At 42.2% G+C, this 27,439-nt stretch overlaps 1 protein-coding gene across 1 annotated transcript in view; it reads left to right on the top strand.

Annotated features, from left to right (window-relative positions):
- Positions 1-27,439, top strand: part of LOC115166320 (solute carrier family 12 member 5) — a 99,627-nt gene that overhangs the window by 57,992 nt on the left and 14,196 nt on the right. Inside the window, exons 2-11 of the mRNA XM_029720225.1 lie at positions 5,999-6,102; positions 6,347-6,490; positions 9,518-9,664; positions 14,852-14,906; positions 15,393-15,523; positions 16,123-16,370; positions 23,279-23,490; positions 23,687-23,854; positions 24,688-24,786; positions 27,052-27,109. Of these exons, the coding sequence (XP_029576085.1) occupies positions 5,999-6,102; positions 6,347-6,490; positions 9,518-9,664; positions 14,852-14,906; positions 15,393-15,523; positions 16,123-16,370; positions 23,279-23,490; positions 23,687-23,854; positions 24,688-24,786; positions 27,052-27,109 (1,366 nt within the window). The remainder of the gene's footprint in view (positions 1-5,998; positions 6,103-6,346; positions 6,491-9,517; positions 9,665-14,851; positions 14,907-15,392; positions 15,524-16,122; positions 16,371-23,278; positions 23,491-23,686; positions 23,855-24,687; positions 24,787-27,051; positions 27,110-27,439) is intronic.

Below are 27,439 nucleotides of genomic sequence, written 5' to 3'. Positions count from 1 at the left end.
TAGCTACCTCTACATGTTCATCATCAGGAATGCTTGGCTCATATTATGAGAAAATTAGAGGAAAACTGACTGACTATTATGACCAGCCTGTAGCTACCTCTACATGTTTATCATCAGGAATGCTTGGCTCATATTATGAGAAAATTAGAGGAAAACTGACTGACTATTATGACCAGCCTGTAGCTACCTCTACATGTTCATCATCAGGAATGCTTGGCTCATATTATGAGAAAATTAGAGGAAGTGTCAGGCTATTATGACCAGCCTGTAGCTACCTCTACATGTTCATCATCAGGAATGCTTGGCTCATATTATGAGAAAATTAGAGGAAGTGTCAGGCTATTATGACCAGCCTGTAGCTACCTCTACATGTTCATCATCAGGAATGCTTGGCTCATATTATGAGAAAATTAGAGGAAGTGTCAGGCTCTGAAGAGGAAGTGCACATTGTCTCTGAATGTCCCTGCTGAGGGCGCTAACTTGGCCCACAGGAAAGGGTACAGCATGTTACTGTTCCAATAACGCTTTTAAAATTCTGGTGTCTCTCAGTCCAAACTGTTTCAGAATGCATACAGCACCCTGCCTTAACCCAGCCCAACTGTAGCTCATGAATATGGATGAGAAACACTTAACCTCTATGGGTCATTCATTCAGCTCATCATAATATCTGAGAAAAAGCTGAAGAAAAGATGCTCCACTTCTGCTGCACATGAATAGTGATTTTGCAGCTGCCTGATCACGTCAGTGTTGAGCACAGGTTTGACTGTTAAACAGTGAGGCAGGCTTTGCATGTAAAGAAAGAAGGAAGCCGACTGGTACTGAGCAGGATTTGTAATGCCCCCATTCTAGGTCTATTGTTCTGTTCTAGCTATACAGTTCAAGTAAATTCCTTATGTAGCTAATTTAACTAAGAGTGTTGTAATGTGAATGGCTGGTCTTTTAGTTAGCTGAGGAGAGACCACCAGTGGAACTTATGAGAGAGACAGATGATTTACAGCAGGTTTCCCAGCCCTATCACAGCCCTATCCCCTAGCCACCTCTCTTCTCTCTCCATCCAATCAATTAAAGGCTTTGTCTCTTCAATCGCCTGGCACTCTCCCCAAGTGTTTTGGCTCATCCACTCAGGTACTGTAGTGTATCAGTGTTTTAAAACGCCACAGGGATTAAGGCCTTGTGTGGTTTTCTGCTTGTCTATATAGTGGTTTGATTATCTGCACCGGAGACATTACACAGATTACACAATCAGTGTTGATGTTTTGCATTATATTCATGTCAGACCTATGGCTCAAGCTGATGATGAAAGTCATGGATTTCCTGTTTATGTTATTTCAGTCAGTTTGTGTGTGCATAGTTAATGCCTTGAACGTCACTGATCTGCTTGGGAGAGAGGATTGGATAGTGTCAGCAAGCTAGTTGAGGACCCACAGCCACACATATACTACCGTTCAAAAGTTTGGGGTTGCTAAGAAATGTCCTTGTTTTTGAAAGAAATGCAAATTTTTTGTCCATTAAAATAACATCAAATTGATCAGAAATACAACGTAGACATTGTTAATGTTGTAAATTACTATTGTAGCTGGAAACGGAATATCTACATAGGCGTACAGAGGCCCATTATTTACATTTAGATTTTAGTCATTTAGCAGACGCTCTTATCCAGAGCGACTTACAGTAGTGAATGCATACATTTCATACAATTTCATACATATCATACATTTTTTTCTGTGCTGGCCCCCCGTGGGAATCGAACCCACAACCCTGGTGTTGCAAACACCATGCTCTACCAACTGAGCTACAGGGAAGCTACAGGGAACAGCAACCATCACTCCTGTGTTCCAATGGCAGTTGTGTTAGCTAATCCAAGTTTATCATTTTAAAAGGCTAATTGATCATTAGAAAACCCTTTTGCAGTTATGTTAGCACTTTGAAAACTGTTGTTCTGATTAAAGAAGCAATAAAACTGTCCTTCTTTCAACTAGTTGAGTATCTGGAGCATCAGCATTTTTGCGTTCGATTACAGGCTCAAAAGGACTAGAAACAAAGACCTTTCTTCTGGAACTTATCAGTCTATTCTAGTTCTGAGAAATTAAGTCTATTCCATGTGAGAAATTGCTGAGAAACTGAAGATCTCATACAGTGCTGTGTACTACTCCCTTCACAGAACAGCGAAAACTGGCTCTTACCAGAATAGAAAGAGGAGTGGGAGGCCCCGGTGCACAGCTGAGCAAGAGGACAAGTGCATTAGAGTGTCTAGTTTGAGAAACAGATGCCTCACAAGTCCTCAACTGGCAGCTTGATTAAATAGTACCCGCAAAACACCGTCTCAACGTCAACAGTGAAGAGGCGACTCCGGGATGCTGGCCTTCTAGGCAGTACATCGCAGCACTGTAAAAATGGCAACTTAACCAATTACTTAATCATAGTTATTCTGTGAGTTGGGTGGACTTCAGAAAGACAACAAATTGAGCTAAACAAACTTTGCACACAGTGAGCTGAATGTATAAAAATATGTTGTGTTGAATTACAAATTCATGTTTGCCTTTGGAAGGCAACACTGTATGCTGGTTTAGCTATTTGCACAAATGTTGAGCTAACTCACAATCCTATTGTAGCTTGTTGCCTTCAACAAACAAAATCAACAAACTCTGATCGAAATGAACTGAATATGAACAAGCTTCTTGAGTAAAAACACAAACGTGTTTGCTCAAAACCATTCAATATCATATTTCCCAGCAAGCTTTTTTTTCAGAATTTTCAGAAATATTTGTTTCAGTAACTGTGTTTTTGCAATTACAGTACATTGATTGGTTGATTAATTTTAGGCTACAGAAACATAAATAACATACATCTTTCTGAACTAATCCAATCTGTTAGTAGTTGGACTTTTGCACCCGTGACTGAAATGGCTGTTAAAGTTTATAGGATTTAAGTACTCTCAATAATCAATCTTCCCTACTCTGGCAGTTATTCTCAATGTAGGTTGCGGGTGATTAAAAGTTCCAGTTGTTGGATATCCTCACTCTGGCTGGATTCCAATAGGAATTACACTGCCCTTTGCAAGCCAGCATAATGTGACTTGCAGGCTTGCCGTGGCCTGAAAACCAGAATTTCAGATCACTGCGTTAGGGTGTAACTAGGCCCTCAAAGAAAGGCCTTAGGATATATGTAAGGTTTTGTCATAAAGAGTTACATTGTACGTTGAATCAACTTTTTAAAATCTTTTTACAGTGAGGGACCTGTAGAGGCAGAGGAAAGGAGAGTGGTCTAAATAACATGGAGCCTTATCCTGAGGCATTAAGCAACCTTTTCTGTGGCACCAAGGACTCAGTGGACACGCTGTATGAGGCGACGTTTATCATGAGCGCACACACTGGGGTCTTAATTAAAGAGAATGTATATAGAGCATAGTCACACAATCACCCACACACAGACACACACATACACACACACACACACACACAGACTGACACATACCACCACCTACCCCCACTAAATGGCCCCCTTCTCCACATGTCCAGAAATTCAATCAGTTCTGCCTTAACCTGCAATAACCGACAACTGCATAGAAGTTTCATTGTTTTTATTTAGGCGTGTTGCAGGTATAACTGCGTTGGAGCTGTCAAATCAGCAAGCGGCTCCTGGCATTATACCTATTGCGGATATTGCCATTGGATGTGCCGAGTTGGATTAGTAATAATCCCATGCAGCCTTGTTACAAATTGGAACACTGGAATGTGTGTTGTAATCTACACCTCGATTAGGCTGATATTAATCACTATTATTTTGTTGAAAGATTTTAAATGTCAGTGCCATTACTTCTATATAGTCTACACTTTCTCGTTCTGAACTTCTTCTAATGCAAATGGGATGCGCGTGGCTTCGTGACAATGACCACACGAGCAGCCACTCTGATTTGACAGCTCTTAATGCAAAACACCAGCTGTGCGGGTCCAGCTACCACTGGTTAACGCGTGACATGATTGAATCTAGGCTTAGATCTGTATTTTCATTTTGTCCCTCTCAATGTTCTACCTATTTCCCTCCAACTGGTATCACTGTGGAGGTAGAGAGTGAGGTATGCAGGACCAAAGCAGTTAAGATGTGCAGGATAGCTGAGCGGGAGAATCAGTTCACAACTAAAGTGTGTGGACGTCCTTACCTGGCACGATCAATATGGCAGGTAAAGGGCGAAGATGTATGTAAATCTAACGGAGGTCAAATCGATCTACCGCACACACACAAACACAAAACACACTCACAGATGGCACAGGCATGCAGACGCTCCCTTACAACATCCTCTCTTGTTCTCGATTTCTCAACTCGATAACAATCTATTTAGTTTACAATAGAGCATGCAGATAGATGAAATACATCTTAAAAGCGCTTTGAGACCTTGTGAGAAAAGTTAGCCCATTTCATGGCCCATTTCTATAAAGCATGCAGATAAGGACTAACTCAATCTTGAAGCACATGCACTTGGATAGGGCCATAGAAACGTATAAAGCAGAATAAACTGCTGTGCACATTGCGAGGCCATGCCTGTTGATTAAAAAAGCCGGGCTATTGTTAATGATATGAGCCACTCCATCTGCTCCCTAGTGGGCATCTCTCAGGAATGAGATGAGGAGAATGTTCAGGTTTGTATACGGCATATTAGGCTGACATGTTATAGCTCCAGTAGCATGGTGCTATCCAGACCCATACAGTATAGGGGTTCTACCATGCAAGATCATAGTGTGCTGCAAATGCTTTGTTAGAGATTGCCTTCCAAGAGTTTGATCTGGTTCCAGGTATAACCTTTATAGGATCCATGTAAAACCCTTTCCACAGAGGGTTCTACATAGAACCCAAAAGAGTTCTACCTGGAATGAAAAAGGGGACAGCCGAAGAATCCTTTTGGAACCCTTTTTTGTAAGAGTGTGTAGACTCTCCGTTTTGCTGTGCAGTGATGTGCTGGGTTGACTGTGCAGTGATGTGCTGCGTGTTTTAGTTTTGGTTGGTGTGGTTGGTTGTTCTGTGCTACCTGGCTGCCTGGTGCTAATGCACTGCAGTGGTTCTTTAGTATTCCTCTCCTGCCGTCTGAGAAGGGTCTCCTCTGGGACTGGCGTGGAGTGGCGGGGAAGAGATGCAGCCAGTGCCCATCTCATACACACTATTAATAAGCCCTGCGCACAGAGTCTGTGGCAGGCAGCAGACAGGGCCATGCAGGGGACACAATCAGAGCGCCTGGCCAGGCTGGAGGGGGGACAGGGCATGTAATCCAAAAAGTATTGATTGGAGGACTGGGCCTCTGTGTGTCAGAAAGTGATAGGGGTTGCTGACTGTAGGACCCACAGAGGATGAATACAGAGCAAGGCCAAGAGACAGTTAACTATTCTGTTAGGTGTGTTGTCTAAGGTGTGTGTGTATGTGTGCGTCCGTCAGCGTTCCTGCTTGCCTGCATGCATGCATGTCTACTGCCCCTCTGTATTCCCCTAAAGTGAAATAACACCTCCTAATATCGAAATCACACTGATTTGTTTTAACTTCTATGAGGTTCTCTGTGTGATATGATACATATTTATCAAGATAAAGAATACACACAATTTGGAATATTTGGTTCCATTTGTCATTGCCAGCACAGACCCTCTCCACACAAAGCCTGTATAGGTCCACCTAAACAGAGCGTTTCCTGGCTCTAGCAACTATGAGTACTAACGTAATTAAATCCTGAACAATGAATCATTTCTCCAAGCTAACATCATTTATTTACAAACAACACATTCATACTCATCGAAATCCAATCATTTCTCTCCTCCTGTTAAAACAAACTGGCTCTCTCATTTTGAAAGTAAATGAGAAAGTACATTTTCAGTGTGGCTAATGTCTGTGTTTTGCAAACATTTATATTCATAGAAAGAACAAATCTAAAACCCCATTTTAATCAACATCTCTCCTTTAATGATTCTATTTTGTATAATGTGTGTTTCTCTGTTAACTGTTGTTCTGTTTGTTGCAGGTGATGGGAACCCCAAGGAGAGCAGTCCCTTCATCAACAGCAGCAGTGCCAGCGACGTGGAGAAGAGCCAGCAGTACAATGGCAAGAATATGGCCCTGTTTGAGGTCTGTAACACAGGGCTCCCTAACACTGCTTTCCTATAATTACACAATCATTAAATACTGTAATGACTTTGTTCCATTCATTTGGAACAACCCCCTACAGTGTATACGAAGCATTGCTTGCTCAGGCACCAGGTGGTTTGAATTCTTTGAAATAAGTACTGGTTTCTCAGTTGTCAATACAGCTTAGAGGACTGTAAAATGAGGGCTGATATGATGTCTGTCCACCTGTCCCTGTGTACTGTAGGAGGAGATGGACAACAGTCCCATGGTGTCGTCCATACTCAGCAGTCTGGCCAACTACTCCAACCTGCCTCAGGGCAGCAAAGAGCACGAGGAGGCCGAGAACGAGGAGGGGGCGGCTCCATCAAAAAAAAAACCTGCTGTCAAGGTACTTCATCTAATCTAAACTAAAGTCTGGTCCTAAACATAAACATTAGCTGGAGTTTGAATTGATCTGATGCGGCAGAGTATGTCCCTTCCAGGCCACCATTGTCCACCTGACAAGATGGAGGATTAAGCTGATTAAGAACGGACAGGAGGGTTACTGATGACGCTGTCAGCCATGTTTAGGCCTGGACAGGACGTTATTGATGGCTGTGCGTGCTGCCCTTTTCCTTCCCTGACGTTACACATCAGTTTGGTAATTTATAGGACCTGAGCAGGATCCACATTACCCCTGTTATCCAGCATGTGTGCAGTGGAGCATAATCCTGATACAAGAAGCTACTCTCTAGGCCTGTCTTGTTACACTGGTCTGAGTCAGGTTACTGTATCATTCACTTCCATTCCTTTTCTTGTTATCCTAATTTGACAGCTCCCTCCAGCCAAGAGGCCACAAGAGGCTGGTATTATGAGAGAATATTAGGATGTGGTATTATGAAATAACACATATGGAATCATGTACTAACCAAAAAAGTGTTATATTATGTTTTCTTTTATATTTGAGATTCTTCAAAGTAGACACCCCTGGCACGGATGACAGCTTTGTACACTCTTGGCATTCTCTCAACCAGCTTCATGAGGTAGTCTCCTGGAATGCATTTCAATTAACAGGTGTGCCTTGTTAAAAGTTAATTTGTGGAATTTAATTCCTTCTTAATGTGTATGAGCCAATCAGTTGTGTTGTGACCAGGTAGGGGTGGTATACAGAAGAAAGCCCTATTTGGTAAAAGACCAAGTCCATATTATGGAAAGAACAGCTCAAATAAGCAAAGAGAAACAACAGTCCATCATTACTTTAAGACGTGAAGGTGAGTCAATACGGAAAATGTCAAGAACTTTGAAAGTTTCTTCAATTGCAGTCGCTAAAACCATCAAGCACTATGATGAAACTGGCTCTCATGAGGACTGCCACTCCTCAGTAAAAGGCACATGACAGCCTGCTTGGAGTTTTCCAAATGGCCCCTAAAGGACTCTCAGACCATAAGAAACAAGATTCTCTGGTCTGATGAAAACAAGATTGAACTCTTTGGCCTGAATGCCAAGCGTCACGTCTGGAGGATATCTGGCACCATCCCTATGGGGAAACATTGTGGTGGCAGTATCATATGGTGGGGATGTTTTTCAGCGGCAGGGACTGGGTGACTAGTCAGGATCAAGCGAAAGATGAACGGAGCAAAGTACAGAGAGATCCTTGATGAAAACCTGCTCCAGAGCACTCAGGACCTCAGACTAGGGCAAAGGTTCACCTTCCAACAGGACAATGACCCTGAGCACACAGCCAAGACAATGCAAGAGTGGCTTCGGGACAGGTCTCTGAATGCCCTTGAGTGGCCCAGCCAGAACCTGGACTTGAACCCAATCGAACATCTCTGGAGAGACCTGAAAATAGCTGTGCAGCGTTGCTCCCCATCCAACCTGACAGAGCTTGAGAGGATCTACAGAGAAGAATGGGAGAAACTCCCCAAATACAGGTGTGCCAAGCTTGTAGCATCCTACCCAAAAACACTTGAGACTGTAATCACTGCCAAAGGTGTTTCAACAAAGTACTGAGTAAAGGGTCTGAATGCTTATGTAAATGTGATATTTCCGTTTTTTATTTTTAATAAAATTGCTTCAATTGAAGAAAAAAACTTTTTTTGCTTTGTCATTATGGGGTAATGTGTATAGATTGATGATGGGGAAAAAACATTTCCAATCAATTTTAGAATAAGGCTGTAATGCAACAAAATGTGGAAAAACTGAAGCAGTCTGAATACTTTCCAAATGCAGTGTATATAAAAAATTGTAACAATACAGGAATAAAATACACAGGAAGTAATATCAATGTGCAGGGGTACAAGGTATTTGAGCAAGACACAAATTGTATTTTCTTTCCCATGTCTCATCTCCTTTAGACACTAAAGGAGATGAGAGACACAAGGATTGCTTGTACCTGTACCTGTTCTGTATTATTAGACATTGTCGTTGATGTTACTGTTGGAGATGGACAAAAAACATTTTTTAGACAACGAATTAAAACGGACATCTTATCCTGGAATAATTTGCATTTAAAAGTAATGCATTTAAGTAAAAAAAATGGTGAATCCTGCACTACCATAATGTTTTAGTAATGAGCCATACAGGTATTATACTAGATGACTGGACACTTCATTTGAATGTTACAAGGTCTGTAAAATGTCGACTAAGTGAAGTCCTATGGGAGATCCAATCCCATATAACTCATTAGCTGAAAGCCATGTCTAATCAATTGAAGAGTTTGAGAAGTACATTTTCTCCTCTATACATATCTTGACAGACAGGCCCACATTAAGAAAATAATTAGATGGTCCTTCTCCCTGGTAACAGAACAATTGCTAGTCATTAGCTAAATGAGCTGACAGAGATAGAGGATTTGTACAACCTCAGCCAGTATCCTAGAGCCACCTCCACCTGCGTGAATAGAAGAGTGAAAGTAAGTGTCCACTAATATGATATCACACATCTGGATTATTTTAACTCCATGTAGTGAGACACCGAGGAATCTCTGTTGCCCTGAATTTCAGCTTTATGCCTCAGAAGCAAAAAAGCCTTCAATCATGGAGAGACACAAACGTATCTCCAGCCCAAAATAATGAGGAGAAAGTGTTATCTTTCTGCTGCCATTGAAATAGGTTAATGTGGGAGGAAATGTCCCCATTTTGACTGAACAAAGAGCTTGTCATTCTCTCTTCATATGATTACTGTCTTTTTGTGATGGGATAGAGGAGGGCTTGTGAGTTTCTAATGAGTCTGTACTGTATATGAGTATGATGAGTGCAGTATGAATCGGTACTGTCTCCACTCAACCCAGATGCCGGAGCCGGTCACTAGAGGAATTTGTTTTGTTCCACTAAGGGTGTGGGGTACATTACTGTACTTCTATAAAGTTTGTACTGCCATGGCACAATTAAACATTTTCATATTTAATCAGTATTGATTTGTGTTTGTTCTCCAGGCACCATCGCTGGGCACTCTGATGGGGGTGTACCTGCCCTGCATCCAGAATATCTTTGGTGTGATCTTGTTCCTGCGGATGACCTGGATGGTGGGCATCGGAGGGGTCTTTGGCTCCTTCATCATCGTCTTCATGTGCTGCTCCACGGTGAGTCCCAGCTCTGGACCATATTCTTTTCACTCTCTCTCTCTCCTGTTCTCCTCCTTCTTTTTTCTTCCCCTCAAACTCTCTTTATATCACCCTCCATGTTTCCCTTTCCCTGTGAAAGCTCTTTTTCTCTTTCGCCCTTCCATCCACTTTGCCTCTCCCCTGTCCTCTATCCTCTCTCCATCATTGTTAGAATGGGCACTGTGCCAGCCAGAGCAGAAAGAGAGGCACGTTCACAGCACTGATAAGGATATACTCAACTCCACTTCCATTTGAATTATGTTTGATGTCCCAAAGCTCTCCTAGTTGAGTAAATCCTAGTTTAATCCTATTTTGACCTGAGGTAGCCCTGAAAGCTTTACAGAATACATTTACTATTCATCCCTTAACTTACTTACATAAATAGCTTCTTTTTTTTAAAGTGTTGTATACCCAAGTATATTTTCAGATTCCATCACATTTCGGTTCACAGTAATTTCATCATTTTCTACTGAAAATAATTATTTAACCCATAAGAACTGTAACTTACATTTCATAATGCATTTAGAATGCATTCATCCAAACAGTGTTCCTTTTGGTTTGCGCCCCAAGAGACTGAAAGCTATAGCCTTAGTACTTAGTACTAGCCTTGAGAGCTATCTTCCCCATGAGCCAATCCCCAAACACTAGATGACTGCCCTTACCCACGTCTGTCACTGATCCAGTGACAAATGAGGGCTAGCTAGCGCTCTGAGCTGCTATCAGCTCAATGACTGCCGATTAGCATGTCAGCAGCAGCACTGACCCTGAAGGCAGATATAGCCCGTCCCGAACTGATCAAAGACAACATCAAACCCCAACAACTCTGATTCAGCAGTGAGCTCAGGACAATAAAGAACTGCTACTTGGGGCAATACATGAAGGTGGTGACCAGTTGGACCTCTGTTCCAGTCCCACCCCAGGGATAGTAGAGGGCTGTGTGTTATATTACTAACAGACTAGAAGACCCTGAGCAGCAAAGCCTGCTCTTTGTTCTGCAGTCTATGGAAATGCATGTGGAGCTCCATCAGATGTGTTAGATAGAAAAGACAGCAGGATGGGAGAAGTGCCTGAGCTATCTTATTATAAGAGATGTGTGTGTTTCCCAACCCAACACTGATTTGCCACTTCATGTATTTCAGGTCTTGTTATGCTTTGTACATGGTGATCAGTTCACATCACCATCAATTTACACATATCATTTATCCTCACTTGATAAGGGGTAACCTGATCTCAGTTCTGTGCCAAAGAGCATGACTTAAATAGCAGAATAGACCAAAATGTCATACCCTCTAAATTGTTGTTACCCAAAATTACAACCAACTAATTGCAGCATTACCACAAAAATGGAAGAGGCAAGTGGAAGGGGGGAAAAGTAAGGAACTTCTGTAGTCCCTGCATTAAAGACCAAAAATGGTTAAAGAAATTTGTGATAAATAAAAATATATACCAGTTTCATTTAAGGACCAAAAAATTGACAGAGATGCCATCTAAATTGCAAAATATTTGGGAAGAGATGTACTGATTCCTTGGCACATGGTTTATGAATTGACACACAAAACGACACCGGATTCAAAACTTTTTCCATTTAAATTGTTATACAAAATTCTTGTTTATCTTTCATTTACAATCTGTAGAAACTATTAGAAAGGTTCAGTACTTTTTGTGAAGCATCACAGCACAGTTGAAAAATATATGGCAAATAGAAATCCAAAATGGACGGTGTTAAGCAATAGATGGGAGGTGTTGAAAGGAGCTGAAGGGTGAGACTAATAACAACAAGATAACAAATGTAAAAAATACTGGGTCTGTAAAATGTGTTCAGAACTTTTGTGAAATAGCACAGTTACAAATAGAAATCAACTGGATGGACATCAGAAATAGAGGAAGGACTAACAACAAACAAAATATAATTATTGCAAAATAGATTGTGTCTGTTAAATGTGTATAGTATGTATAAACTGAAGGTAGAAGCCTAAGTGTTATTGTTATTTAGTTTACTCCAATTGGGGGAGGGGTGGTAGGGTTTGCGGGGAATAATAAAGGTACATTCTAAAAACAGTGTGTATGTGTATATATGTACGTGTATGTATGTGTACATACAGTTAAAGTCGGAAGTTTACATACACCTTAGCCAAATACATTTCAACTCAGTTTTTCACAATTCCTGACATTTAATCCTAGTAAATATTCCCTGTCTTAGGTCAGTTAGGATCACCACTTTATTTTAAGAATGTGAAATGTCAGAATAACAGTAAAGAATGATTTATATCACCTTTTATTTTTTTCATCACATTCCCAGTGGGTCAGAAGTTGACATACACTCAATTAGTATTTGGTATAATTGCCTTTAAATTGTTGACTCATTTGCAACCAAGCTTTAACTTCCTGACTGATGTCTTGAGATATTGCTTCAATATATCCACATAATTTTCTTTCCTCATGATGCAATCTATTTTGTGAAGTGCACCAGTCCCTCCTGCAGCAAAGCACCCTCACAACATGATGCTACCACCCCCATGCTTCACGGTTGGGATGGTGTTCTTTGGCTTGCAAGCCTCCCCCTTTTTCCTCCAAACATAACGATGGTCATTATGGCCAAACAGTTCTATTTTTGTTTCATCAGACCAGAGGACATTTCTCCAAAAAGTACGATCTTTGTCCCCATGTGCAGTTGCAATCCGTAGTTGCAATCCGGCAGTTTTGGTGCAGTGGCTTCTTCCTTGCTGAGCGGCCTTTCAGGTTATGTCGATATAGGACTTGTTTTACTGTGGATATAGATATACTTTTGTACCTGTTTCCTCCAGCATCTTCACAAGGTCCTTTGCTGTTCTTCTGGGATTGATTTGCACTTTTCGCAACAAAGTACGTTCATCTCTAGGAGACAGAACGCGTCTCCTTCCTGAGCGGTATGATGGCTGAGTGGTGTTTATACTTGGCTACTGTTTTTTGTACAGATGAACGTGGTACCTTCAGGCATTTGGAAATTGCTCCCAAGGATGAACCAGACTTGAGAAGGTCTTCCTCTGAGGTCTTGGCTGATTTCTCTTGATTTTCCCATGATGTCAAGCAAAGAGGCACTGAGTTTTTGATTGAGCTCAATCATCTCTCTCTCTATCGCGTTTGTTATGTCACACTATTTTTGTCTCTCCGTGACTTCTTCTCTCTCCCTCTGTCCTGAGATCTATTTTCTTCAGTGTCTCTCTGTATCCATCTCTTTCCCTTTCTCCTGATATCTTGTTCTCTCTCCGTCCGACTCTTCCCTGATCTGTTCAGTATTTGTCTCTATCTAGCCATCTCTCTCTCCCCATGACTAGCGCTATCTTTCTTTGGCTAACTACCCCTCTCTCTCTTAATGATTGCCTCTCTCTAATTCCATCCCTCATGCTCTACCTCCTCTTTTTACTCTGTCCTTCTTGCCTTCTTCCTGACACCCCACAACTTTCTCTCTCTTCTGTCTCCTTTATTTACTGTCACTTTTCCCCTCTCACAGGCACCCTTCTACTCCTCTCATTCTCTATCTCTCATGATTCCATTCTTACGAGCCTAATTCTCCCTCCTTTTCCCACCTCTCTCCCTATCTGTCCCTTTCATTCTCTCTCCACTCTCCATTCTCGCCTCCCTTCCTGCCCTCTCTGTCTTCCTGCCTCTCCCCCTCTCTCTCTCCTCATTGTCATTCTGCCTTGAGGTTTTGTGAAATGCCCTAACTGCACTGAGCTTTAGCGGAGATGGTTGGTCTGCCTGCCCAAACATATTAATTATTAATCCTTTATTTAGCTGATGCCCTTTTCTCCACTGGGGCCCAGCAGAAAGGGCAGATTAAATAAGCAACACAGATTGGGTATACATAAACCACTGATCCAGAGTCAGCTATTTTTTCACCCATCGAACGGGTATGGTTATTTGGAGGTAGTGTCATCTGATCCTAGATCTGTGGTTAAGGGAAACTTTTATGTCAAGTCTGCAGATTATTCACCTTAGATATAAATACTGAAACTATTGATTGCTGTGATCTCTATATTTTTTTTCATCAAGGATGTTGATGAGATTGATGAGGCGTCAGTTTAGTTCAAGGTTGCATTGTGTATGTTGTCATGATCGATCATCAGCCAAATAGCTAAGAAACTGTTTGGAACCATCCTCCCAAAGTTCATATTCATACGGAACTTTGGCATAAGCATCACAGACAATATATTATTAAGGTCAGGCACCACAGGCTAAAATTACAATTTTGAGATTTTGGGGTATTTTGGTCCATTAATATTAGTATTTTCAAAAAGTAGAAGTAAAAATGTCAAAAAAGTTGATGAAAGTGTTTATTTTTGTTACTTTTTTATACTACTCTCATAAAAATGTATTGAAGAGTCACCACCTGTAAATCAACATACATGCATAATTTCAAAGCTCACTACATTGAATCACACATCATTTCATAGAGAATGTTACAAACTCATTATGTAGTAACTTCGTTTGGAGAGATGGTGATTGGGTCTAAATAGGTGTTTGGCATTTGGTAGTCTAAATTCAGTGTACTTATCTTTTAACTGCCATTTTCCAAAAGGCAGACTCTTCCCACATGCCAACTCATTTTTCTCAGCCTCAGAACCATCTGCATTCATGAAATGTTGTGTATTTATCATTAGACATGTTCTCCAGACTTACACTTAGGGAATTGTTGATATGATGTCAAAGTTCTATTCTAGATTACATTTTCTTTAAAAAAAAAAAGCACCCAAAGTGCAATTTACATACCTTTCTTTTGTATTTTACAGATAGAAAGATGAAAAATGTAATTATCCACAACCTTCTATGTGTAAGTCCTGGAGTGTCTTAACAAAATGAAACCAAAAGGCTGACATCATCCAGGGTGCAGAAAAATGTATTTGCATGCTATGCAAATACTGTAGATGCATATTTCATGAGATGTAATTTCATATTTTAATACAATATTTCAGAAGAATTGTAATACAAAAAAGTATTATATTTGTGTCCACATTCAACTGGTTTAAAGTTGACTGTGATATGATTAAAGTGGTATAATTACCCTATTAGGGTGTGGTGCCTTGCCTTTAACTATTTAACTAAGAATCAGCACTCTGCATCTGAGGGCTAAAATAGATGTAACTGCTCCATTTAAAATAGTGTTCTCTCCCCTCTGTCTCCTCTCAGACCATGCTGACAGCTATCTCCATGAGTGCCATCGCAACAAATGGAGTGGTGCCAGGTGAGTGTGTATCACAGGCACACCTTGGTGCGTGCATGAATGGAAGGTCTGGGTGACGCATGCCGGTTAGGTTTTCACATCTGATATTGCTCTGGTCTGTGATAGGACAGTTAATGCTAGCATGGCTAAATCAGAACCACACTGTACTAGCACCCCTTCTATCATCTGTACAAAGTATGAAAGTGTTGAAGTGTGAAACATCAGAAACCTTTCTATTTCTATTTGGAAACTCAAACTATTCTGTGCCTATCCATAGAGTCATGATACTGTATAGAAAAAGGCTTTTTTCCTGATAAGCTCTATCTAACATGCCTAAGCAATGTCTATGCAGCACTATTTTTCTGTTGACAAACTACTACTTCTGCATATTCAAGCCCGAAGTCTTTAGACTTATGTGCAGACCTGGGGTTTATCATTGAAAACAATGTTGCAGAGATCGAGCCAAAGAGGAATGCCAATGGTTGTGTTTGTGTTTGTGTCTTTCAGCCGGAGGCTCCTACTACATGATCTCCCGTTCCCTTGGCCCTGAGTTTGGCGGAGCTGTCGGAATTTGCTTCTATCTGGGAACTACTTTTGCAGGTGCAATGTACATCCTTGGAGCCATCGAACTTCTGCTGGTAAGGAAAGATGATTGCTATTATTTTATCGTTTTGTTTGCTTTCTGTTATGTTTCCCCTGTGCCTTGTGTCCGGCGTTGATGAATGCAGGAGGAAGATGTTTGTTCTTCTTCCTACAGATTGTGGTGCAATAGATTATGCCAAAAAATATCCATTAAATACAATCAATTTAGTTTAAATCTTTTCATTTTAGACAAATATGAAAAGTTGTTACAATTCCTGATAATATCTCAATTATAATTGATTAATCCAGCAATCTGTCACACTCACAGCAAACTGTTAATTTGTTAGTGCCTTGTCTGTGCCATTATCATGATATAAAAGCAATCCATTATCCATTACATTTATATGATTTCTCCAATGTTTGAGATAATGTCTGATTTCTATTCCCACACCCTCTCACTCACTCCCTGCTTCCTTTTTTCTCTTCATCCTTTTCTGTCGCTCGCTCCCACTCTCCCTCCATCCTCGGCCCACCATCTGTCATTTTTAACACACCCTTTCTCTCCCTCCATCCTATTCTTACTCTCTTTTCTCTTCCTCTCTCCTTTTCCCTCCACCTCCCTTTCTCTCTCTCCCTCCATCTTTCCCTTCTCCAGATCTACATCCTCCCCCAGGCAGCCATTTTTAAGATGGAGGGTCTGGAGGGGGCTGATATGGAGGCAGCGATGCTGAACAACATGCGTGTATACGGCACCATTGTGCTCAGTTTCATGGCCACGGTGGTGTTTGTGGGGGTCAAATATGTCAACAAGCTGGCTCTGGTCTTCCTGGCCTGCGTCATTCTGTCCATCCTGGCTGTCTATGCTGGGGTCATCAAGACGGCCTTTGAACCCCCTGTTTTCCCGTAAGTTTGACCTGACTGAGCCTTGTGGTGGTGCATGCTGGTGTCCTTTACATGCTCTCCCATACACATTGGTGCTTCCAAAACTTTTTCCTGCTGTTGCTCACTTACACCCAAACCAGACAATGACCCTCAACATGGGGGCCCCTCAGGGGTGCGTGCAAAGTCCCCTCCTGTACTCCCTGTTCACTCACGACTGCATGGCCGCACACGACTCCGACACCATCATTAAGTTTGCTGACGACACAACAGTGGTTGAGCTGATCACCAACGACGATGAGACGGCCTATACAGAGAAGGTTAGTGACCTGGCAGTGTGGTACCAGGACAACAACCTCACCATTAACATCAGCAAGACAAAGGAGCTGAACGTGGACTAAAGGAAATGGAGGGCCGAGCACACCCCCATCCACATTGATGGGCTGTAGTGGAGCATGTTGAGAGCTTTAAGTCCCTCAGAGTCCATATCACTAAGGTCCACACACACCAACGCAGTCGTGAAGAAGGCACGACAAAGCCTCTTCCCCTTCAGGAGGACTGAAAAGATTCAGCAAGTTATACAGCTGCACCATCAAAGAAAGGTCTTAAAAATTGTCTCCAGCTACCCAAGTCATAGTCTGTTCTTTCTGCTACTGCACCGATGCACCAAGTCCGGAATCAACAGGACCCTCAACAGCTTCCAACCCCAAGCCATAAGACTGTCAAATCGTTAACCAATTATAGCTACCCAGACTATCTGCATTGACCCTTTTTGCACTAACTCTTTTAACTCATCACATATGCTGCTGCTACTAATGTTTATCATCTATCCTGTTGCCTAGTCGCCTTATCCCTACCTATGTGTATATATCTACCTCAAACACCTCGTACCCATGCACATCCACTCGTTACTCGAACGTGTGTATATTTCCAATTTATCCTTTCTCATTGTGTATTTGTTCCTCATGTTATTATTTTTCTATTATTTAAACATTTTCTCTCTCTCTGTTGTTGGGCCAGTAAGTCGTAGGCATTTCACTGTTAGTCTACACCTGTTGTTTACGAAGCATGAGACAAATAACATATGATTTGATTGGATTTCAACGACATGTTGCTTGTGCGAGCGTTCCAAAATCAATTCACTTGTTATTCAATCATTTCATCCACACTCCTTGCGCGCGTCTGCAGAGCCGGGCGCTAAAATGTGAATGAAGAGATAGCATAACAGCGTGGGTAATTGACAAAGAAGGGAACAGAGCTTACCAAGAAGCAACTTTTTCAAATTATCCTTCATGGAGGTAAGACGTTTTGATTTCATTACGGAAAGAGCAGGTTCTTACAAGGTTTCTAAAACACATACAGTACAAGTCAAAAGTTTGGACACTATCAGAACTCAGGATAAGACCCAGATGCAGACAGCTAGAGTCACAAATGTTTATTGACCCAAACAGGGGGCAGGCAAAAGACAGGTCAAAGGCAGGCAGAGGTCTGTAATCCAGGCCAAAGTCAAAATGGTACAGAACAGCAGGCAGGCTCGGGGTCAGGACAGGCAAAAGTTTGTAAACGGGTCAGTCAGGCAAGTAGAGATCAACAGGCAGGCTCGGGGTCAGGTCAGGCAGAATGGTCAGAACCGGGGAAACTAGGGAACAGAACTTGAGAAAGCAGGGAGCCGGGAAAACACACTGGTAAGATCTGACAAGACAAGACGAACTGGCAACAGACAAACCGAGAACACAGGTATAAATACACTGGGGATAATGAGGAAGACGGGTGACACCTGGAGGGGGGTGGGGACAAGCACAAAGACAGGTGAAACAGATCAGGGTGTGACAGACACACCTACTCATTCAAGGATTTTTATTTATTTTGGTTACTACATGATTCCATTTGTCTTATTTCATAGTTTTGATGTCTTCACTATTATTCTACAATGTAGAAAATTGTAAAAATAAAGAAAAACCCTTGAATGAGTAGGTGTGTCCAAACTTTTGACTGGTACTGTTCATTTGCCAAACAACTCTTAAAATTAAGGGATGCGCTCTATTTCAAAATATCACTTTTTTGTAGAATATTATGTCCGTTGTTCCATGCATCCTACAAGTGAGAACTTGCAGCAGTATAGCCACTAAGCACAGACTAGTAACATTTTTTTATTTTTTTTATTTCACCTTTATTTAACCAGGTGGGCAAGTTGAGAACAAGTTCTCATTTACAACTGCGACCTGGCCAAGATAAAGCAAAGCAGTTCGACACATATAACAACACAGAGTTACACATGGAGTAAAACAAACATACAGTCAATAATACAGTAGAAAAATAAGTCTATATACAATGTGAGCAAATGAGGTGAGATAAGGGAGGTAAAGGCAATAAATAGGCCATGATGGCGAAGTAAATACAATATAGCAATTAAAACACTGGAATGGTAGATTTGACAGTAGATGAGTATGCAAAGTAGAAATACTGGGGTGCAAAGGAGCAAAATAAATAAATAAATAAATAAATACAATAGGGGAAGAGGTAGTTGTTTGGGCTAAATTATAGATGGACTATGTACAGGTGCAGTGATCTGTGAGCTGCTCTGAAAGCTAGTGAGGGAGATAAGTGTTTCCAGTTTCAGAGATTTTTGTAGTTCGTTCCAGTCATTGGCAGCAGAGAACTGGAAGGAGAGGCGGCCAAAGGAGGAATTGGCTTTGGGGGTGACAAGTGAGATATACCTGCTGGAATGCGTGCTACGGGTGGGTGCTGCTATGGTGACCAGCGAGCAGAGATAAGGTGGGACTTTACCTAGCAGGGTCTTGTAGATTACCTGGAGCCAGTGGGTTTGGCGATGAGTATGAAGCGAGGGCCAGCCAACGAGAGCATACAGGTCACAGTGGTGGGTAGTATATGGGGCTTTGGTGACAAAAACGGGTGGCACAATGATAGACTGCATCCAATTTGTTGAGTAGGGTGTTGGAGGCTATTTTGTAAATTACATTGCCAAAGTCGAGGATCGGTAAGATGGTCAGTTTTACGAGGGTATGTTTGGCAGCATGAGTGAAAGATGCTTTGTTGTGAAATAGGAAGCCAATTCTAGATTTAACTTTGGATTGGAGATGTTTGATGTGAGTCTGGAAGGAGAGTTTACAGTCTAACCAGACACCTAGGTATTTATAGTTACATAATACATATTACATAACATAATAAAACTATAATATTATGCTCTTTTGAAATAAAATGTATGAATTTTTTTATGCTTCTAAAGTCCTCCCTTAACGAAATTAAAATGAATTTCTTTGTGATGTTGTATAAAACTTGAATTGAGGTGGTTATTGTTTTTTTACAGTAACATAAATAGTTTTTTTCGTATTGTAATATTCTAACCTTCATAATGTATATAATATGACGTATTTATTTGACTGTTTTGACATTGGCTCAGAACGCATTGCTCGATGCCCAGCTTTTCTAGTTAATAGTCAGAATAGAGAAACACACAAGTTCTTCAAAGATCCAGAAAAAAAAGGATCATATGCATTTCAGGTGAAAATAACCCAAAGTTCATCTCCCAGGACAAATTAGCTAGCAATAGCAAGCTAGCAAAATGTCAATGAATGTTTCATGTGTGTTCGACATGCCCCCAAATGAATTAAATTGGTTTTGATATTTTAACCTGCGTGTTACCAACTTCGGGTGCTTCCACATCATGGTTTGCATTTTCAACATCATAATCAAATAGACTATGTTAATATCAACAAACAGAACATAAATCCATCCCTACCTTGTGCCCGGTATCTAAGGATTGGCTTGACAATCTTCGAATGTCATTACACTTTTTGGTGTTTTGTAGCAGATCTACGTTCATCAAATGGTGTGATGACCCGTAGTACCCGGTGCACAGTTTGGATGCTGGAATTATATTTTGGACAAACGTGCACAGCTATCTTACAGGACTCATTTGAAGTAGCCTAATCAGATTAAAACATTGTGACTTAATATAAAGTTAATTGACAAATATGTAGGCTGTATTGAAGCGTTAGGTTCTAGGTGCGCGAGGAATAGCCACTCGGAATTGGAGAAGAGGCAGAGTGCGTGTTAAACTTTCTTGAATAACTGGGCCTGCTGGGATCATATGTGGCCACATTATTATAGGATGACTTGGAAGAATGGTGAACCGCAACAGACAGATCATCTCAGTATCGTAATTAAAAACACAGCCAGACTGGCCTTCCACTGTGCATTTCTATACTGTATAAACTGTTGGGAGTAGACCCACAACTGATCCAAATGGAAGGAATGGAATGAAACATTCAAATGACAGGGCTTTTGCGCCATTATTCAAATGACATTTTCATTGCAGTTTACAGCCTAGTGTCGAATTTTGTCTCACTTGAAAACATTAATGGAATTATTCATTGCGTTGTGGTGTTGTCTATATCATTTTATTGTCCCTAAACAAAATCAATAGGGAAGCTTTTTGAGCTGCCTGTCTCACTGTTCTTTCATGCATAATGACACACCTGGCCTCTTCCCTGCTTATCAGCAATTCCTTCTAGTTCTTGTGGATTTACAGTATATATAAAATTGGTGCAGCTTAAATTATTTTATGTGTGGTATGATTGCTAGTTAGCCTATTGCAGATCTGGACAAACAATCCACCTACCACTATTGCCACTATGAATGGTGGATAGAGGACAAGGTAGACTATATTGACATGTGGTATAGTTAGCATAGTGCATAAGGGAAGCAGATGAGGACATTTACCGAAGATGGAATCAATTATATAGTAAAGCCTCCAAAATAGTGAATGTAAACCAGGGGAAAAATGCACTACCCTCCCATGCCTAATAAAAAACACACTCAATCCTCTCAAAAGCTAAAAGAAAACCCACCTATTTTGGACCACCCTCCACCCTAGTAACTAAGTGTAAAAAACATTAAGAACACGTTCCTAATATTTAGTTGCACCCTTTTTTGGCCCATGTTGACTCCAATGTTTCCCACAGTTGTGTCAGGTTGGCTGGATGTCCTTTTGTTGGTGAGCCATTCTTGATACTCATGGGAAAGTGAAAAACCCAGCAGCGTTGCAGTTCTTGATACAAACCGGTGCGTTTTGCACCTACTACGTACCATACCCCATTCAGAGGGCCCTTAAATCTTTTGTCTTGCTCAATCACCCACTGAATGGCATACAGACACAATCAGTCTCTCAATTATCTCAAGGTTTAAACATCCTTCTTTATCATGGCTCCTCCCCTTCATCTGTGCTGATTGAAGTGAATTTAACTAGTGACATCAACAAGGGATACTAGCTTTCATCTGGATTCATCTGGTCAGTCTATGTGATGGAAAGAGCAGATTCATAATATTTTGTACACTCAGTATAGATGACTGCGTTGTAGAGGACAGCACTCTTAGCAAAGAAGGTTGGGATGGTCATCATGACAGGGCTGAAGTTGGTTCCTTGATTGGTAAAGATGTACCAGGCCAAGTGGCATAGGGCATCCAGCACACCAGAAATGAGATGACCATGACGTTCACTTACTTCTCTGACCTCTTAGTGGTCTCTGACTCCCCCCTCCCCCAGTAATTTTCAAAACTGTCCCTTAAAGATCGAATCCGCATTAGGGGAAACAGTGCCACTGTTCACCCCAGTGTATTTGTTATTATTTTTGTTTTGTTTATGAAAACGGAAGAGAGGAGCATTCGGCAGCGTGGTAAAATAAATTGCTGTGCATATTCTGCTGTCCTAGTGATGTCTGAGGGGTAAACAATATTTGTTGTTTGCAGTAACTTCTTTGTTGTTGTAACATCCCAAACGGACATAGAGGCTCCCACCACCACCACCTCCACCACCACCACCACCACCACCACCTCCACCACCACCACCACCACCACCACCACCACCACCACCACCACCACCACCACCACCACCACCACCACCACCACCACCACCACCACCACCTCCACCACCACCACCACCACCACCACCACCACCACCTCCACCTCCCACCACCACCACCACCACCACCACCTCCCACCACCACCACCACCACCACCACCACCACCACCACCACCACCACCACCACCACCACCACCACCACCACCTCCACCTCCCACCACCACCACCACCACCACCACCACCACCACCTCCACCACCACCACCACCACCACCACCACCACCACCACCTCCACCACCACCACCACCACCACCACCACCACCACCACCACCACCACCACCACCACCACCACCACCTCCACCACCACCACCACCACCACCACCACCACCACCTCCACCTCCCACCACCACCACCACCACCACCACCACCACCACCACCACCTCCACCACCACCACCACCACCACCACCACCACCACCACCACCACCACCACCACCACCACCACCACCACCTCCACCACCACCACCACCACCACCACCACCACCACCTCCACCTCCCACCACCACCACCACCACCACCACCTCCCACCACCACCACCACCACCACCACCACCACCACCACCACCACCACCACCACCACCACCACCACCACCACCACCACCACCTCCACCTCCCACCACCACCACCACCACCACCACCACCACCACCACCACCTCCCACCACCTCCCACCACCACCACCACCACCACCACCACCACCACCACCCAACGGATATATATATAATATCCCAAACGGACATAGATATTTCACCAGTTAAGGATTCCAGCTTTAAAGCTTTCGGAGCTTTACAAACCAAACAAACAAAACCATGATGACCTTGTTTCTAGCCATAAGCTCAAAGCAACCAGCAGATTTTCATTTGTTTGTTTAATGTTTACTTCCTTCACTCAATCAAGCCATGTGCCTTGCATATTTATGTTGATTTATGTTGTGCTTTCCCCAACCTCTAAATAAATAAGGAGCTAATGATTATGTCATGTCTGTCCTCCCCCTACAGCGTGTGTATCCTGGGGAACCGCACTCTGATCTCCAAGGGATTTGACGTTTGTGCCAAGGTCATTGAGCGGGACAACGGCACAGTCACCACCAAACTGTGGAAGATTTTCTGTGACTCCGAGTTCCTCAATGCTACCTGTGACGAATACTTTGCAAACAACAATGTTTCTGAGATCCAGGGTATCCCAGGGGTCAGCAGTGGTATACTGGCTGGTAAGAAGTGCCCATTCAAAACGTATTGTAATCGAATGTAGTCTGTAGTAGAGCGATGTACTGGTACTCCACAAAAGGTATGTAATTGTTATAATGTGCATCTCTATCTCTCTACTCTCTCTGTCTCGCTCTCTCTCTTTCTCTATTCTCTCTCTCTATTGTATCTCTCTCTCTACTCTCTCTCTCTCTCACACAGAGAATCTGTTTGGTTACTACCTGGAGAAGGGAGATTTCTTAGAGAAGCGGGGGATCTCTGCCATGCAGGATCCTGAAGCTATCATCACCAACTCCAACCGTTACGTCCTGGCTGACATCACCAGCTTCTTCACCCTGCTGGTGGGGATCTACTTCCCCTCCGTCACAGGTTAGTCACTACTGGGTAACAGGTCAGTCACTGGGTCAAGGGTCAGGGGTCACTGCTGGGGACCGACTAGGTGAAGCTTATCCCAAAAGGACAGGATTTTGTTTCAGCCAAGCAGTAACCTGATTTTTCTAATAACCTATATTAAGTTATTATAATTACATTTAAATATCTTACCTTATGAATTCAAAGTAAATACCAGATCAGACCCAAGGAAACCAGCGAGAAACATTATTCCTGTTGTAATATCCACTTCATGGTGACAAATAGTGCCGTGAGAGTCTCTCTACAGGCCCAAATGCAGAGAGAGAGAGAGAGAGAGAGAGAGAGAGAGAAATACATTCCACAACCGATGACACAAGAGGAGCTGAATAGGGCAAAATGAGAGGAAGTAGAATTTCTGCCAAAAACCACATCAGCAGAAATTCTGGGGAATACATGAGTCACATTCCCACTATCATCCCAATGGCACAACAGCTGAATAAAATGCCCATTGTGTATGAACATTTGCTCTGTGACATACAGTATAGTATTATCAGTACTCATGTTTTGTGAGAGCTGCTCCTGGTTTGTTGAACACAGCACCAGTTTGCTGGATCATTTTTAAAAACACGGTTGCTACAAGTAAATAGTAAGTTTTGTTAAGGTCTTTTATCAAAAATTGTATTCGTTTTTTTGTTGTGCCTCCACTTTTTCACTTGTGAAAATGTGCACCACATAATTCCTAGCACAGTATAATGAAGAAAGTAAAACGTGTGAAACAGAGGAACATCAAGTGTGAAGGATGGGAATTGGTCCTGTTTAATCCTGTTAATATCTGTTCCTCTGCCTCCCAGGCATCATGGCTGGCTCCAACCGCTCTGGAGACCTGCGTGACGCCCAGAAATCCATCCCCATAGGCACCATAGCAGCCATCACCACTACTTCTATAGTGTGTATCCTTTACTTAAGCCATAAGGCGTGAGGGGGTGTGGTAGATGGCCACGCCTTTCAGCCAGTCAGCATTCAGGGCTCGAACCACCTGGTTTATAATTAAGCAATAAAGCCCGAGGGGGTGTAGTATATGGCCAACATACCACGGCTAAGGGCTGTTCTTATGCACGAGGCAACGCAGAGTGTCTGGACTATGGTATATTGGCCATATATCACAAACACCCGAGGTGCCGTATTGCTATTATAAACTGTTTACCAATGTAATTAGAGCAGTAAAAATAAGTGTTTTGTCATACCTGTGGTATATGGTCTGACATACCACGGCTGTCAGCATTCAGGGCTCGAACCACCCGTTTTATAATACAGTATATACAGTGCATTCGGAAAGTATTCACACACCTTGACTTTTTCCACATTTTGTTATCCGACATCCTTATTCTAAAATTGATTAAATAGTTTTTTCACCTCATCAATCTACACACAATACCCAATAATGACGAAGCAAAAACAGGTTTTTAGACAATTTTGCAAGTTTATTACAAATAAAAACATAAATATTACATTTACATAAGTATTCAGACCCTTTACTCAGCACTTTGTTTGAAGAACTTTTGGCAGCGATTACAGCATCGAGTCTTCTTGGGTATGACGCTACAAGCTTGGCACACCTGTATTTGGGGAGTTTCTCCCATTCTTCTCTGAAGATCCTCTCAAAACCTGTCAGGTTGGTTGGGGAGCGTCGCTGCACATCTATTTTCAGGTCTCTCCAGAGATGTTCGATCGGCTTCAAGTCCGGGCTCTGGCTGGGCCACTCAAGGACATACAGAGACTTGTCCCGAAGCCACTCCTGTGTTGTCCTGACTGTGTGCTTAGGATCGTTATCCTATTGGAAGGTGAACCGTCGCCCCAGTCTGAGGTACTGAGCGCTCTGGAGCAGATTTTCATCAAGGATCTTTACTTTGCTCCATTCATCTTTCCCACGATCCTGCCTAGTCTCCCAGTCCCTACCGCTGAAAAATATCCCAACAGCATGATACTGCCACCACCATGCTTCACCGTAGGGATGGTGCCAGGTTTCCTCCAGATGTGACGCTTGTCATTCAGGCCAAAGAGTTCAATCTTGGTTTCATCCGAACAGAGAATCTTGTTTCTCATAGTCTGAGAGTCCTTTAGGTGCCTTTTGGCAAACTCCAAGCAGACTGTAATGTGCCTTTTACTGAGGAGTGGCTTTCGTCTGGCCACACTACCATAAAGGCCTGATTGGTGGAGTGCTGCAGGTTGTCTTTCTGGAAGGTTATCCCATCTCCACAGAGGGACACTGGAGGTCTGTCAGAGTGACCATCAGGTTCTTGGTCACCTCCCTGACCAAGGCCCTTCTCCCCCGATTGCTCAGTTTGGCCGGGCGGACAGCTATTGGAAGAGTCATGGTGGTTCCAAACTTCTTCCATTAAAGAATGATGGAGGCCAATGTGTTCTTGGGGACCTTCAATGTTGCCTACATTTTTTGGTACCCTTCCCCAGATCTGTGCCTCGAGACAATCCTGTCTCAGAGCTCTATGGACAATTCCTTCAATCTCACGGCCTGATTTTGGCTCTGACATGCACTGTCAACTTTGGGACCTTATATAGACAGGTGTGTGCCTTTCCAAATCATGTCCAATCAATTGAATTTACCACAGGTGGACTCCAATCAAGTTATAGAAACATAACATCTCAAGGATGATCAATGGAAACAGGATGCACTTGAGCTCAATTTTGGGTCTCATAGCAGAGAGTCTGAATATTATGTTAATTCTGTTTTTTATTTGTAATACATTTGCAAAAATTTCAAAAAACCTGTTTCCGCTTTGTCATTATGGGGCATTGTGTGTAGCTTGATGACGAAACATTTTTATATGATCCATTTTAGAATAAGGCGGTAACGTAACAAAATGTGGAAAAAGTCAAGGGGTCTGAATACTTTCTGAATGCACTGTACTACCCCTGGCAGTTCTACTGAAAGCGGAGCTGTCCATGGTTCTGAAACATAGTCCACTGCCAGTATTACTGAATCAGTGCTGTCCATTGTGCTGAAATCTGATTTGTACTTTCTCAGGGACTGCTGACGATAATACGCTGGAATATTAACTATACTTTGTTTGAATGTTTGAATAAACAATATGAAGCATTTGATCCTTTATTTAGGTTTAGATTTCTTTGAGCTTTTGTAAATGCTCAGCTAACTTTGTTTGGGAGACAGTCTGCAGGTCCTTCACTGCTTCTCTCAGACATGTCTGCAGTGGTCCTGTTTGGGGCCTGTATTGAAGGGGTGGTCCTGAGGGACAAGTGAGTCATTAGTATTCTCCTAATCATCCACTGCCTTCATTATTACTATACAGTGCCTAGTGAAAGTCTACAACCTCTTGCACAGTCTTCCCATTTTTCTGCCTTAAATTAAAACTTAAAAGGGTATACATTTGATTTTCTTTATAGATCTACACAACCTACTCCACATTTTCAAAGCGAATTTCTTTCTCCAAATTATTAATAATAAAGATAATAATAAATGTCTTGATTGCATACGTTTTCACACCGTAGAGAAAATACTTGATAGAAGCAGCTTTGGCAGCCATTACAGATGTGAATCATTTTGATTAAGATTTTACCAACCATGCA

This window comes from Salmo trutta, chromosome 28 (assembly GCF_901001165.1).
Source record: "Salmo trutta chromosome 28, fSalTru1.1, whole genome shotgun sequence".
Classification (NCBI taxonomy): Eukaryota; Metazoa; Chordata; class Actinopteri; order Salmoniformes; family Salmonidae; genus Salmo; species Salmo trutta.
The sequence above is the reverse complement of the archived record's forward strand: the minus strand, read 5'-3'. Positions and strand labels throughout refer to the sequence as shown.